The 15,922-nt window shown below is 41.5% G+C and overlaps 1 protein-coding gene across 38 annotated transcripts in view; it reads left to right on the top strand.

The window, feature by feature from the left end:
• Nucleotides 1-11,743, top strand: part of LOC146326785 (protocadherin gamma-C5-like) — a 233,111-nt gene extending 221,368 nt beyond the window's left edge. For 18 of the 38 annotated variants that reach the window (XM_084719185.1, XM_084719186.1, XM_084719195.1 and 15 more), the window contains exons 2-5: nucleotides 2,771-2,829; nucleotides 3,906-3,959; nucleotides 6,340-6,437; nucleotides 9,036-11,743. In XM_084719185.1, coding sequence (XP_084575311.1) covers nucleotides 2,771-2,829; nucleotides 3,906-3,959; nucleotides 6,340-6,437; nucleotides 9,036-9,319 — 495 coding nt within the window. In that variant the 3' untranslated portion in view covers nucleotides 9,320-11,743. The remainder of the gene's footprint in view (nucleotides 1-2,770; nucleotides 2,830-3,905; nucleotides 3,960-6,339; nucleotides 6,438-9,035) is intronic. The other 20 variants (XM_084719201.1, XM_084719202.1, XM_084719209.1 and 17 more) reach the window with 3 other exon arrangements.
• The last annotated feature ends 4,179 nt before the right edge of the window (nucleotides 11,744-15,922 follow it).

The raw sequence follows: 15,922 nt of genomic DNA, 5'->3' as shown, positions 1-15,922 counted from the left end.
TTGTGCATTACAAAACTGAATCTTCCACAAAGAGTACCAGATGGACCTCTGTGTCTGATGGAAGTGATTGTATTGTATTTTTTCATCTATGTCATAAAGAGAGAAAGGGTTGAGATGGCACTGATTTTTTTCTTTACACATGAATAAATCATTGTGTATCACAATAGAGAAATGGTAAAGTAGTAACCAGATGTTTTAGCAAAGTCACATTCACATGCTGTGAAAATATGCTGGATGAAGTCCAAATGTGCCCATGTGGTGGTCAGTCCTTCTTATACCCCCTAATGCATCCAGTACTCACATAATGAATATCCATCTCATCTTCTACGATGATAGTATTTCAACTGACAGACATTGTGTTGCAGTAGCTAAGGAACTCAGTCAGGTTGTAATTCACCTGAGGAGCCCTGACAGCTCTTTGGTTCAGCTTACAGATGTAAGGGAAGCAGACTGACAGTGTTTAAAGCTTCCATGCTGGTATGAAAGCCTTTCTATTGTATGAGAATTCAGGCCCACAGAAGTGTAATCCCTACATGTCTCTCAACTGGCCTAGTCTCCCTGAGTAGTCTATCTGACCCTCTCTCTCTGGCTCCTGCTTTTAAATTTAACTCACACTCTGAAAAAAAGAGTCTTGTGCATTTTGAATATCTTCAACACTTCTATCTTTGCGGATCATCTCACTTCAGAGACTATTTAGCAAAATAAACAAGCATATCTAAACATGCAAAGTTAATTGGAGCTAAAGTCAATTAAATTTTGATCCCTGCCTGCAAGCCATTAAACCTGGCTCAGGGTTAGTTTTCCCTGGCAACTGTTGTTGTCCAAACCATCTTAAGAACTCAGCAACTCTTAAAAGAGTGTGGTTTGGTTGAGTTAAAGGACGAATATAGGATGAAGAATACAGGATAACAGTACATGAGGTGTTTACCTTAAGCTAACAGTGAAGCCCAGTCTGTTATCCTTAATTCCACATGCCTGCTTTGGGATCTGACCTTGGAAATGACGAGCGTGTGTCTGTGCGTGTTGTGTGGTGAGAACGAGTCACACAGCTGGAATGCTGGGCCTCTCACTGAATGTTTGCCTCGACCCAGTGTTGATCTTTTTCCTCTCCCTACCAAAGCTCAGACAGACTCGTGCCCACGCACATATACTCATATCCATTTTTAGATAAACATCGACCAAGCTCTGCTCTGAAGAAGGATAAGAGTACGGATATGCGCCCTCATTGTTTAATGCTCACCCACAATTACTTTTATGTTGTCATGACAACTTGTGAATTCTGGCGTTGCCAAACAGGCTTGTCTTCTGGTTATCTGAGTCCATTTTCTTTTTCCTGTGTTTAAGACTCGACTGATTGTGTTGAGCGATCACCAAGGTGAAACAGAGTTTTGTAGACAACACTGAAATTGAATCCACTGGCAGCTATTCTCACTCAACACTACATGCAGCATAGGATTGTTCAATAGCAATTTTATTGTGTTATTGAATGAAAACTGTTTGCAATACAACTCCATCACTTTCACATTCACGCTCCCTCTTACAATTTGTAGTGTCCTTCACAGCTCCTTAGTTGACCAGACAAAATACCACAGTCCCTTTCCTTTTTATGTTGCGGTTGTTTCTGTGTAACTCTCTTTTTGTAGGATGGTAAAATCATTTGTTTTGTCTGCATGAATATTGAACACCATTCCCCACTTCTCAGACAGTCACCAGTTTATCCTCCAATGCTGTTCTTTCTGTGTAGGTATGTTTTTGGGGATTTTCTCTTTCTGTTTCCTCTCCTGCTCTTGCTTCTCTCCATCATTCCCTTGGGTAGAACAGCTCTTTTAATAATGCAGCACATCATCCTGTTGGCCTCTCTCTCTAGGGAGCTCTTGTGTCGATTAGGCGGCAGAATCTGGAGCCAAGCCAAGAGGTCTATTCACCGCATCACTGCACAACAAGAGAGCCTGAGAGAGAGGGAAAAAGCTAGAGATGGAAAAGACATGGTGGCATGGCCAGTGAGGTAGAGATGGACAAGAGTGCAATAGGCTTGAAGACATTAATAGAGAGTAGCAGGGACACCTAGGGATGAGAGAGGTTTTTATCACTGCAGAGCCACCAACATAAGTTTATCTGTGGGATATTTTGGTATCCAACTAACAAGGAACATTATCTTGCAAGAGCTCTCTTTACAATCTGTATCTGTTGAAAAGATTTGTAGAAGATATCTACATCAAAAAGTCTTGTCGGTCATGTCACAGACACAGAGAAGTATCAGTTTAATTCTGTATTTTAGACTGATCTCTGTGTGGTCATCCACTGAAAAACTCCCTTTCAGCTGCATGTCCTTTGGACATCTGATTCATTCTCTGGTTGCATTGGTGCATTTTTGCACTCTGTTATGGCTGATTCAGCTCAGTTATGTGATTATGTATTTCTCTTTTAGACATTATCTGCCTTTTGTTTTTGGTTTCGAGTCCCATTTCATAAGAAAAGCCCGGTTGGTTTTGTCTGTGTGTGTGTGTGTGTGTGTGTGTGTGTGCTTCTCTGCAGCAACAGCTTTTAGAGCAACATGGATGCCTGAGCATACAGACATTTGTTGCAATCTTAGCCCTTTGTTGAGTATCGCTGAAAATCTGAAAAATAAATCACACAGACATACACTCGTCACACACACACATCAGACACAAAGCAACACCTTTTGCACCCAAAGTTACGCCTCAGAAACATCTCACTGCTGTGGCAATGAAACATACAATTCATGTTCCAACTTCTGTTCTTTTCACAGCAAAAGCCTCCCAACAATGACTGGCGCTTCACACAAGGACAAAGACCTGGACCCAGTGGGTAAGTAAACTGAGACATTCACACAAACACTGATAAAATTCCCAGTAATGTAAAGGACATGTTGTTGTGCTGCACAAGGCAAGCTTATCATAAAGACATCAGGAGTAACGGAGGATGAGCAATAACAAACGAGGGGGATGGTGGATAGTGAGTGCTGTAATCATCAGAACTGGCTGCTGCAGGATGCTTTCTGTGAAGTACTGATAACATCAAAGTCACAATGCAACCATCTGAATCTGACTTTGAATTACATTGTAGTGACGATGTAATTCATGGTTGCATTTTACTGCATGATTCTGTTCAGTGAATGAGGATTTTTGATTTATACTCCTGACTGAGCATCTCTGCCTGGTTCCAGGCTGCTTTATAAAATGGCTGCCGCAGCTTCCACTCCCCCTCCCCCTCCTGTTCCTCTCCTCTCTGCGCTCTCTGAGCCTCTGCGCCATCACTCAGTAGTACTGATGAGGGACGGTGACCAGAGCTAGTGGGGGGATGGGACTGTGTATTTATCCTTACTGCACTCTCTTAATATTCTGACACCTGAGAGGTCGTACTGACTGGTTAGGCTACTTGAAATGTGACTTTAAAAACTAGCGTCTGTTAAATGACAACAGATGAATTGTGTTTTTCTGTTTCAGTTTCTGTTTTATTGAGCTTTTATGTCGATGGTTGATTGCTATTTGCCCATAATTGTGTGGGCTAAAATGGAATGCATGCAGTAACAGTTTTCACAACAATGATTGCACAACACATTCAGTGAGTCAAGACTTCTCCCTGAAACATACCAGCTGGGGCAGAAAGCTCTGTTGAGCCAAGTCAGGAAAATGTTAGACGCACACACATACACACACACACACACATACGCCACTGTCATTATAGAACACCACTGGGATTTTGGATACATTGGCCCTAGTGGTGGGGAAAAAGAAAACTAACTCCCCATCCCTGGTATTTTAAATGGATATGACAGGCTGAACATATTTTCCACTGAGATCTACAGCACAATATCTCAACATTTTCCTTTCAGTTAAATACACGATGGTTCTTTCAGACTGTATAACTTGTTGTGTTTTTAGTCCCCACATGCCATACGGTACACACATAAGATGGACGCCGAAGAATGGGACAAGGTACCAATTTAGACGTAGACACTGTATGGTCACTTTCTGTCTTTCTTAGCAGCTGATCACAGAGCTGAACACAGATCAGCTGATAAGGGCAGAGCGTGACTAAAATATTTTAGGTAGTGCACTGCAGTTGAGTGCTGTGCTGTGTGTAGATGTACCTAACCCATAGCTTCTGTAGTCTCCCTAAAAGTTTGATGGGGTTTGTTGATCGATGTGCATAGGCCACAATGCCTGCTGTGGCGTAGAAAGGATTGTGACACTTTTGAGTTTGCGTGCAGTGTTTTGTAGATTTGTTCTGCCTTGTATGTGTGCTATACATATAGTCATTATAGTCTAAGAGCTCCTGTTTTCTCTCCTTCTAGAGGACCGGCTTACCATACAGTGTTGCCTTTGATGTATGTCTCTGATGGTTGTAGCTCAACATCACCACATGTGGCTTTTTCGTGTGACTTATCCACTTAGCGACTTCAAGAAAGAGACAGTGCAGACAGCTGTCTCGTGATGATTTCTTTAAAATGGCTAGAAATTTAAAAGATTCCTCAAAGAAGTAAACAGGTCTCCACATTAGACTACTGTGGTCAACATGCAGATGATTCAGATGTCAGCATGTGCACCATGTGACTGGCTGAATGGGCTCAAGTTAGAAGTTTGAAGTTAATGTCTAGAAGGTTCACTTCATCAAAACAATAATGTGAGCCATCCCCAGAGATGACATGTGTCATGTAAGGTTGCAGAGGAAAAAAAACGATAGCCCTGTCTGGCCAACCAAGGACATCTCTCTGGACCACAGTTCACAATCCTGCCCACAGGAAGTGATAATCCTGACCACAGGAAATGCTTAACACAACCACAGGATGTGATAAGTACAGAGAGACGCTAATTTAGCACAAATGAAGCATTCCCTTTTATCTTAAGTGATGTGAAGAGGCACAAAATGGCTGCCCTGGCTTCAACGACTGAACTTTTACTCAGCCTGTTTCTCATTGGTTGCCTGGCACAGGACGTACATGTTTCTCTCCCTCGGTCTGTCTCTGGCACTGAACTGAAAACCACTTCAGAGTTTTGGCAGTGATATCTGGCAACCTGCTCTTAAACAAATCCCTGTTTTTATGTTAGAATTCCTCTTTACTTTTTCCCTCACAGTGTCCTTTACTTTCTCTTAAGTTCCAGGAGCAGACCAATTTGTCCAAAAAGTTTTTTTTTTTTTGTTAGTTTTAAATATAGAAGAGAGTTCTGCTTTATATCCCATATATTTAACACATTATATATATATAGTCCTGCTTCCCTCATTTATTAGTGCAGCCTATTTTTGTCAGAACGTAGGACCTCTGTGTCCCTTTAACCCCTGATGTGTCATTTCCTGTCCTTTTTGGAGCTGCAAACTTCACCACAGCCTTTTCATGTCCCTGTGGGCTAATAATCCTCTTCTAAATGCCCCCAGGTGGTTTGTTATTACCCAAAACAGTCAAATAATCAATGAATTGTGCACAGAAACTCAGTTGAAAGAGTTCTCCAATCCATTTACTATATATATATTGTTTTTACTCTGGAACAACTCTACAAGCAGCACCCAAAATGGTTTTATAGGATTGTTTGTGACTTCTGCAGGTCTTCTAAAGGAGTGGCATTATTAGCTTTGTTCTGACACACTGTACCAGTAGTATGATGATAACATACTGCAGTACTGTTAATAATCCAGAGATGAAGGTTTATTAGCTTTTGGGAACAGCAGCAGAGCCAGGATTAAAGCATTGTGACCTAGTTGTCAGTTGTACAGCTTGTGTTGGTGTGTCACAAGTGTGGGAATGGAAATAAGTAGGTGAGCATAATAGATCGCAGGTCTGCTTTCTCCTCTGTTGCCCCCACATGCAAATTGCAGACTTAAAGTAAACAAGCCTTTGAAGGTAAAGTTTGTCCAGATGGAAATGTTCAGTGCTCACTGAGCGAGCGCTGCATGTGTGACTATGCAGACAGCTATTTCCTTTAAAGGTGGGATCATTAAATATTTAATCAGATTTACTAGACAGCACAGTGTTCGTGGTCATACCGGAGAAAGAGTGAATGTTGTGCCATGTTTTCTGTGTGTGAATGTGCGAACACGCTTGCTACTGTGTGCAGACACAACTTGTACATGCCTTAAAGAGAGTGTGTTTAAAAGTGCGCGTTTGTTTGCGACACACCCTGTTTTGTTAACTTTACATCCTCCTTGTTACCTTTGCCGAGGGCTCCTCAGGCTGTGTACTTCGCCGTCAGCTGCTTTGCCTTTACATCATAAACCACCAACCGTCAAACCAATGAGCTAAACACACACACATACACACACACACTGGAGAGGACAAACCGCCAATTATTTACAGTTGTTCTTTTTTCATTTTCTCCACAGGGCAACTGGAGGACCTGAGGTTGCCATGGGAACTGGCCCCTGGCCCCAGCCCCCAACTGAGGCTGAGCAGCTCCAGGCCCTGATGGCTGCAGCTAACGGTGAGTCCTATACCTCCTCATTTTCTTGCTCCCTTCTAGGACCGGGTATCAGTACTCAATACCTTTAAGGTAATGTATTAAAGTACCACTACCAGTACCAAGTAGTATTTAAACTTCTCCAGCCAAACAATACTTGCATTTGGTCCTATTTGTACCAAGATCTAGAGAAAAAAGAATTCTTGTATGGTTTTTACTCGCAGCCAATCACCGCAAGCGTTGTTCACTTTAATGCAACTTGTGATTGGCCCACTACCATAGCCGCTATATGCCATGCAGTTTGTGGTGTAGTGAGGCTGAGTGCGGTGTATTTGATGGAGATGGTAGTTTAGAGATTCCAACAAAACAGTAGGAAGTATGGCTATACTGATAAAAATGCACAAAATATGCAAGAATTATTTCAGGAAAAGTATAAAATCAAGCGCTATATTGGTACTGGTAACACTTTAGAGGGGACTGGTATTAGTACTGATATCGTCATTTTTTAAACAATATCCAGCTCTACTTCCTCCAATTCATCTTCTCTTTTCTAAATCTATTTCATCCTCTTTATAAGCTCAGCGAGGCTGCCTGGGCAGTGGTGGTTCATTTAGCTTCCTGTTTGGTTGCAGGGCAACTGGCCAGACTTGATCATTAACAAAGCTTTTTGTGTGAACATTGATGTTTCCATGTAGTGGTTGTGTGCTAATAAGCCTCAGTTGGTACCGGCAGTGGACATACGCAACTACCTGCAGTTTGTCAAATAAACAGTACAGTTGATGAATTGAATAACATGACGCAGATGCGTGTTTCCACTGTACACACGAATCACATGAACAAAGTGTTTTATTATAAGCAGAAGGATGTAGAGCTATGATCAGTTATGTAAAACACAAGCTGCGGGCTCATACATAACCAAAGATTCCCAGATTCCACAATGTATCTACTGCCCTATTTCTGTTTCTGCAGTGAGTGCCTAACCAGCACTGAGGGGACACATACAGTGATTCATCTTTAGTCTGTTACTGTGGAAGCCTTAGTAATAACCTGGAAAAATACACATAAAATTGGCCTTTAAAGCAGACTGACAAACAGAAAAATCCAGTGACAGTCAAACACAAAATACAGAGAAATGATGAACACACAAACTCAACAAGCTTTATTGCCAAATAGACTCAAGTCATTGTTTCCACTGTTGTTTTAACCATTGACACATCACGTCTCCCTCCCTCTACGCACACCCTCCCCCCTCTTGGATGCTGCACCGGACGTGGTGTGAAATTTTTCCATCGGAGTGAACAGAGAGACAGAGAGAGGAAAGGGTCTGTCTTGGGCACAGTGGTAACCTTCATGTCAGCACAAAGTTAGATAGAATGAACAGTTAGTGCCATCAGGAAGGGAAGAACAAACAGTGCATGCGATAAATACTGAAGGTCGTCTGTCCTCTACACTTAATGTCACTGTGTTGATAAGCACCACATAGCAGCGATCAATTAAAAACGCTGTGTGAGGCCAGGAGGAGTATTAAAACATTCAGTTTTCAGTGACTGCTTTGGCTCTGTGGAAGCCGGTGTGGTTAGCATGACAGCATTTGTGTGCTATGTGTGTTTATATAGGCTGAGAGGAACTACAGGATGGGGGAGGGAGCGTTTGTGTCTCTGGCTCTGCAATGCAGGGGCTGTGGGAGAATTATGAGCTGAGCAGCTACGTCATGCGCACACACTCAGTCAGGGCAGGCGTGATAGAAAACCAGAAACACAGAGGAGTGTGCTGGGGAGACAGTTTCATCATCCCCGTTAAAAAAAAAAACATCTGCCCACAATCAGCCATTTTGTAACACCTCTTGTGCCTCTCTGTTCATATTTTTTCTACTCATGCCCTTTAGTTTAGCTCACTGCAACCCCATGTTTTGCCTGAGCATTGTTTAAAGTAGGGATGTACTAATATGTTGAATATTGCAATAAAAATGTCTTAATATTATTCCAGACTGTCGCCATATCTACTGCTATATAGATGATTTTTTAATGTTGCTTATTATGTTGTTTTCCAAAAGGACTGCTACTGACTGCTGCATTGGTTTTGTTTTGTAATTGTACATGCATAATTAAAATGAATCACGCCTGTGTTTAGATGTTCCCAGGCAAAGTTACAGTGAGCAGATCCTTAGCCTTTTAAAAAGAAGAAGAAGGAGATTCATATTTGGATAATTTTACTTTTGACATTATATTTTGTGGTTATTACTATGGGAAAGCTACCACTTTTGTTCACATGAGCCTCCAGAATCAACAAAATGTGAAAGTTCCTTGTAGTAGCTTTAATATTACAATAAATTAAGTACTGTGGACTTTATATCATGGTAATATCGCTCTTTAAGCTTTTAGTGTTGTTACATCCCCTGTTTAAATTAAATCTAGTATTCACACAGAATCTCTCTTCAGCGAAGTACCTTATCTCTTGTAGAGGCTTTAAAAACAGTTGGTTCTCTTTCAATCGCCCATTTTCATTTCACTACTCTAATATGACACTGTCAAACTTCCGAATTCTTGTTGTCTAACAAGTTTCATTCCTCTCTTCTCTCCCTGCTTGCCCCTTATTCCCCCACTCTGTCCCTGTTCTCCCCAGAAGTGAGCGAGGCTACGGCCACTCTGGGACCCGGCACCATGGGCCTGAGCACCCGCTACAGCCCCCAGTTCACCCTGCAGCACGTGCCCGACTATCGCCAGAACGTCTACATCCCTGGCAGCACGGCCACCCTCACCTCCAACCCCCAGCAGCAGCAGGCCACAGCCCAGCAGGCCACCCAGCAGGCGCTGCCCCCTCCCCAGGCCTCGGCCCAGCCCGAGCCCCCGAAGGCCGCCCAGACCCCCGCCTCCAAGAAGAAGTCCACCAAGAAGGAGAAGAAGTAGAATTGGACGGAGAGAAGTGGAGGAATGATTAACCCGGCCTGATCTGATGAGAAATTCAACCCCCCATACCCTTCCCATTACGTATCTTACTGCTCTGCTGTCACTCATGCTAGCCACGGTCTAAATACTGACAGCAAACCACTTTTTGACCACATGGACGATGTTGATGGTTCTTTGACAGTGTCTTGAAGAATCTGAATGTGCTGAAGGTTGTTACTGGTGTTGATAACCTGTGTTGTGCTGAAGGTCCAGTGTTGCTCACATAATCTTTGTCAGTGGATAATTTTGGCAGGGTATGGGGGGTTATAGTGATTTTGCTTTTTATTTTGGAAAAATCAAATGAACTTGGACAAAGAGATTCAGTGTAAGGAACCTTGCTGGGATGACAAGGCTATACGCAGTGATGTATTCAGAGATGAATTGTTAGTGTCTTTCATGTTGGATTTATTGTGCTCTTTCCCCGAGGTGGAAAGTCAGCTATTGTAAAGTATGCTAGTTGCCATCCATTAGATTCCTATATAGGGTCAGCCTTGCAGGGTCTTAGAGCATAAGTCCTGTGGATATGAGGCTGTTGTGTGACAGGTATTACAAACTCTTCTGCATGCTCTTTAAGGTTCAAACCACATATACTAGTTTAGAGTTGCAAACTATGCATTGCAAAAGCAAAGAGGAGGACCTCCTGAATCTGATATCCTCCCTCCAATCGCAGGTCAATATAATGCACATGTAGCATTTACTTGACACAAAATGAATTACTTTTGTAATCATAGTTAAAAAAAAAAAAGATTTTAATCTCCTGATATTTTTATGACCTGAGCATGCACCCAGAGGAAGGGCTGGCAGAGGGTGGGGGTGGCGTGCTGTTGTGTCATGGAGTCACAAGCCATGCTGTCCATGCAGGTGGTATAGCAGCAGGGACTGGCTTCTTGTATAAAACCTTCCAGATGGGCACAGACATGTTGCGCTGTCCTGCACCCTCTACCCTCCCCTCTTCACACCCAGCTCGTGTCCTCCCCTCACTCACTACCCCCACTGAGAGCCAAACAAAGAGAAATGCACTGTTCGTATTCTGATGATGAGATGATGTAGGGGTAGTAATCACTTCGGTCTTTAGGGAAACACATAGATGTGGTAAACTTAAGTGCTTAGGCATTTCTAGACACTTTGCAAGCCGCTAGAGTATTTCCCCTCTCTATCTTTGAAGTGCTGAAGAAACTTCTTGATGTGACACAGTAACATGTTTTTTCTTTGGGAGATAACGATTCGATAGCATAGAAGATTTGGTTAAATGAGATATGAAGTCTTTGCCGTCCATCTGTCTGTCAGGCCTCTTGGCCAGACACAACTGCATGAGAAAAGGCAGCTTGCAGGCTGGGTCAGGGGGAGTGAGGGGGGCGTGGTGAGGGGTACACAGGCTGAGGTAGCACCATTACATCGAGCAGGGGGGTGGTAAAAAAAAAAAAACCCTTGGCTCTACCCACTGAATGTACAGAGGAACCACTGTTGACCTGCCCACCCCTTAAACTTTCTCTAATGCACTGACCCAGGTTGAGGTCAACAGAGCCAAGCACAGCGGTCCCTGTTGGTGAGGAGATACCACTCGAGAGCCCTCTGAAATATCCCTCTTCCATTGAAATAAATGGGAAACCTTAGCCTCTGCTACCACTCACTTCTTCCCTCCACTCCCTAGTCCTGTGAGGCTCTTCTCCCACTGTAAATAAACACAAGTCCTGTCGATGGTATGAGCCAGTTGTTTGTATAGTAGGGACCACGTCCAACATTTTCAAAATAAAAGTCCCTCTCCACAAGGCGTGGCTTACTACTGGAATGTGTTGCATTTTGTTTTTCAAGAAAAATAAGAAAACCACAGTTTAAAAAAAATCAATAATGAATAAAAATCTGAGATGTTCTTCAACAGTTTGTGTTGCAATGTAGTAACTAAGCACCATGGAAGCCAACTAACTCTTCAGTGTAAATAAATGAATTAAAGATAACTTTAGATAAGTAAACAAAGTGACACACGTAGACTAGTTAACTTGTGATATGTGTTGCGCATATTTTTGTGTTCATTTTCTCTCTACTATCTTTTATCACCCTGTAAAGAAACAAAACAAAAAATATGGAAATGTTTCTATCCTTCTGTAACCTCTTAATGTTCTTTTGCGGTGATTTTATCTTGTGCATTTGTGAAAGAATGCCTCTCATTCTCTTTCTGTCCATATGAACAAATGATTATAAATATATATGTGTAAGTCCGTCCGCTGCTGAATTAATACTACTCTATCCTGCTGTATTATCTTTCTTATCAAATGCTTAGCCCCCACGCTATACCCTTGTGTTACTCTTATTTTTATGCTAATATTTATATTGCTGTTTTATTTTCTCTTGAACACTGACATTTCAAATAAAAAGATTCTGAAATCATTTAATACTTACGTGTGTGTGTTCTGTTTTTATACTAACGTGTAACTTTCATACAAACTAAGGTTTGAGTGAGTTAACTTTGTGCATCATATACAATCTAATCCTATTCATTCATAAGACCCACTTCATTTAATTCTGTACGATGCAGTGTGTTGCATTAAAAACCTTGCTTGGGACCTTTTGTCTGTGTGACCCACATTCAGCAGGACTGCAGAACTCTTAATGTTTCCCAGGAAGCTTTGCTGTATCCCTGTAAGAAGACAAATACAAACCTGTAAAATATTGTTTCAAATAATGTGTCAGTTTAAATACACACAGACTTTGCACGCTACTGTTTCCTCATCACATGATAAATGGGAGTAATGAATTGTGGCACTTTTTTTGCCATGCTACTTCTGCTGATAAAATGATTCACAATTATACCCACTAAATCTACTAAACTGTGAGTCTAATTGGGTTGTGGGTAACACTCTACAATAACAGTACCATTTATGCCAATTCAGTACTTTAGACTCATGATGATTTAACGTGTAAATGCAGGATGTTTTGAAAATCTGTTGTTTACCATGATCAAATGATCAGTTATCACTATATCACTATGTGATTAGTTCACACTTAAAAGATCAGTTAATTCACAGTTCACACATTAATTGATGTTCAATCAAATAAGGTGGATTCCAGTTATTGTACAAGTTTATTTCAGATATGAAGCTCAGCCTCTCTAAAAACAGAACAGCGCCTGTTCTCATGGAAATATGAAGCTTTGTTTTTAAATTGGTCATTAGATGCTAAGATTTATATAATAAACAATGATACATCAGATAAACTTTTACTGTAACTGAATTACAGCTAACTTCACACATATCACTAACTCTATGAAGTAAGTGAATTAACATTCCTTAACTAATGATCTCTTAAGTGTCAACAAATTGCATGAAGTTATAGTGACTCGCTCATTTGTTCATGATGAGCAACAAGAATTCATGGTACATCCTGCGTAAAATCATGCATCAAATCATAATGAGTGATACATTAGTTAAGCATTACTAAAGTGGATGAAGATTTTTACCCTTATCCTAAAGTGTTTCCAAGTTGTACAACTGTATTGAATTAAATTAGCATTTTAAAATCCCCTGCACTGAAGTAAAATTATTTCAGTAAAATCATTACCCTGAGGTGTAAAAGCAAGAGAGTTTAGCATTGGTATAATGTGGTACTTCATATAATTTTTAATTTAAGTGTAGTAGTACAGATTAGACCTGAAAGCTGCTTCCCTCACTGTTGTTTTACTGTACCTGTAAGCATGTCAACCTATTTATCCTCACAGAGTGATGATTAATACAACTGCTATAACATATCATCAAACAACAAACAATGGCTGTAAATTGACCTCAGACAAATATTTGACCTGATGACCTGTGATGGTTGCAAACATCAGAATACAGAAAATAGATTACTGGTAACAATAAATTGAGGAAAAAATTGTGGTGGAAACATCTACATTCATACAGCTCATTCCAGCTAAACCGTCCTCCTCTAGCTCATCATGCTAGAGTGTAGCTGTTCTCCCAGAGATCCTGGGGCCACTTACAGGGAAGATGGTAGCCTGCTCAGGCTCTTTGTGCCTTTCACAAGGTCTTACACAATAACATACGTCCCTATAAATAGCCCATGAGACGTCACCAAGCAAAACAAAAGGAGCGGGCTCTGCTGCAGATGTTGGGGGATGGAAGGAGGCAGCTGGAGGGATGGGGATGATGTGAGTGTTTATGAATCAACGGTGACATCCATTTTTCTAAGATAAGGTTACTGCATGAAGATTATGCAAGACCAAAAGCTATATGAGACAATACCTGAAAAAAATCATTTGACTAAAAAATCCTCACATATACTAATTTTCAAATATTTTCTTTTAAAAAAATTCCTCTTTTAGATTAAATAAAATAATTTTAACTCAACAGTTCAGTCATTCACACACAGCAGCATTCCCACATCAAACACTGCAGATTCACATACCCAAAATGGCCGACTCCTCTCACCCATCTCTCTCTCTCATTGTGTTATGTGGTTGCCACGGCAACTGTCGGCCCCAGCGATTGGATGCTTTTCTCTTGTTCTCTACATCTTCATTACAGATCCATGCAGTGGCCATTATTGGCCCAGCTCAGGGCCCGGTTGAGCTGAATGACCTGCAGGAAGACAAACATATTCAACCATTAGTCAAACCTGGCAACTCTGACAGCGACACATACACAGGAAACAAGGTAGAGTAGACCGGAGGTTATCCCACACACAGACACAAGCGGATGAGTCAGAGGTAATAATGCACTGGGTTTGTCCCAGTTTGATTCACTGGAGGTCTACAATATGAGAGCTATTCTAATTCTGGGTAACAATAAAGGGAAATTGAAGTATTATTCATATGGGAAAAATAAACATATACTATTAAGTTTAAAAGTAGCTTTAGAGGTGTGCTGTGAGTCACAGGAAGACAAACATCAGCTGACAGAGACTCCTGCTGTCCTTGCTGTCCCCATGTGTCATCCATTTCCCGGAGGGGAGACCCAGCAGAATGGGGAGATTGTTCTTTTATTGCCCCCTTTAGGTCCCCCACCCTATCGCGCTTAATTAAGCACATTCCTACTGATTATACACACAGAGACATACACACACACAATAGAGTGACACACACAGTCACACACACAGGCAAAAACCTTCAAACCAGTGATGTATAGCAGGGTTGTCCAGCGAGGGGAAGCAGTAGCAGACTGGAACTTGACAATGGACCGCCTGTGGACGGTAATAACATTAGTCAGACGGCCTGGACACAAGAGAGAGCAGCAGGCATGATTACATCCTGAATGTGACACATGTACATGTAAGCAGGCATGTAACAACCCACAGATGCACTTATTATACACTATGGTCAGTCAGTCAGTGAGTCAGTGAAGATGTCAGACATTCAAACAAACTTGCAAAAAGCATGTGGAAAAGCAAATTTTTTGAATACCGTCATAATCACATTTATTTAAATTTGGCTGGAGTGGAGTAGAAAGTAAAGCAGTGTGTGAGCTTTCAGCCAGGCTCAGCGAGAGGAAACGGGTCTGATTTCAGGCTGAGGAGGATCACATCTGATCCATGTGAGGAAAGAGCAGGACGTGATGTAACGGCTGCTTGTGGCGGGACAGGAAGCTGAGTTTACGCGCTCTTTTACCACCGCCCCTCAGTAGTCCAGCAAAAAGGAAGGAACCCTCCCCCTCTCACTCCCCTTCTGACTTCCCCTCTTCTTCCTTCCCTGCTCCCCCTCACCCTCCTTCCTCCCATCCTGCAGCTGTCTCCGCAGTGTGTCAGGTCACCACATGTTGGAGGACAGAGCACTGCTCTGTGGATAAAGACCAGCTTAATCTGGACTTTAGCAGGGAATGACTCTGGGATGAAATGTATATGATTACAGCACCATAGTCAAGTTCAGCATGGCCTAAATCCAGAAGACCCACTTAGTGGATATTACATATAAAAGTTTCAGAGACCCAGAAATAGACAGCAGAGGGTTAATGTGATTTCTTCTCGTGTAGAGACAAAGAGACTCCACAGTCTTTTGGATGGATGTTCCTAATAAAAAATTAACAGGGAGAGAGACGAATGGAGGCTTTTTTTCTGTTGGCACGCATAGCCATCTCCAAAAATACACTCTGACTGTCCTGCACAACAACAAACATCAAGTAAAGGAAAATATGACTTCCTGAGGAAACATGAATTTGATCAAACACCACTTAATGAAATATCAGGAATGCACAAGAATCAAATGTTTCTCATGCATAACTTTATGCAAGAACAATATGTTAATGCAATAAAAAAAGGAGACAGGGCAACTGACAAGTTGCAGTAGTGCTCATGTACCATTTTGAATTCCAAGAACTGTATGATGTCATTGGGGCCCTTCAAATACAATCAGTCCATCTATATATGGAGTCATGATTTATTTGGAAACATGTATGCAAATTTTGGAAAACCTTACAAATATATTATCAGTTATTCAGTTGAAAAAAGAGTAAATTTGTAGAGCTTGCAGGTAGCAAAAAACTCACCTCATTCTCTCCTTCGAAGCATGTAGAAATCACAGTTCAATTTAGATGTTTGCATCTGTGTCATTAAATATTATATATGATTATATTTGGT

Source organism: Lutjanus erythropterus, chromosome 5, assembly GCF_056507025.1.
Source record: "Lutjanus erythropterus isolate fLutEry1 chromosome 5, fLutEry1.hap2, whole genome shotgun sequence".
Classification (NCBI taxonomy): Eukaryota; Metazoa; Chordata; class Actinopteri; order Lutjaniformes; family Lutjanidae; genus Lutjanus; species Lutjanus erythropterus.
The sequence above is the reverse complement of the archived record's forward strand: the minus strand, read 5'-3'. Positions and strand labels throughout refer to the sequence as shown.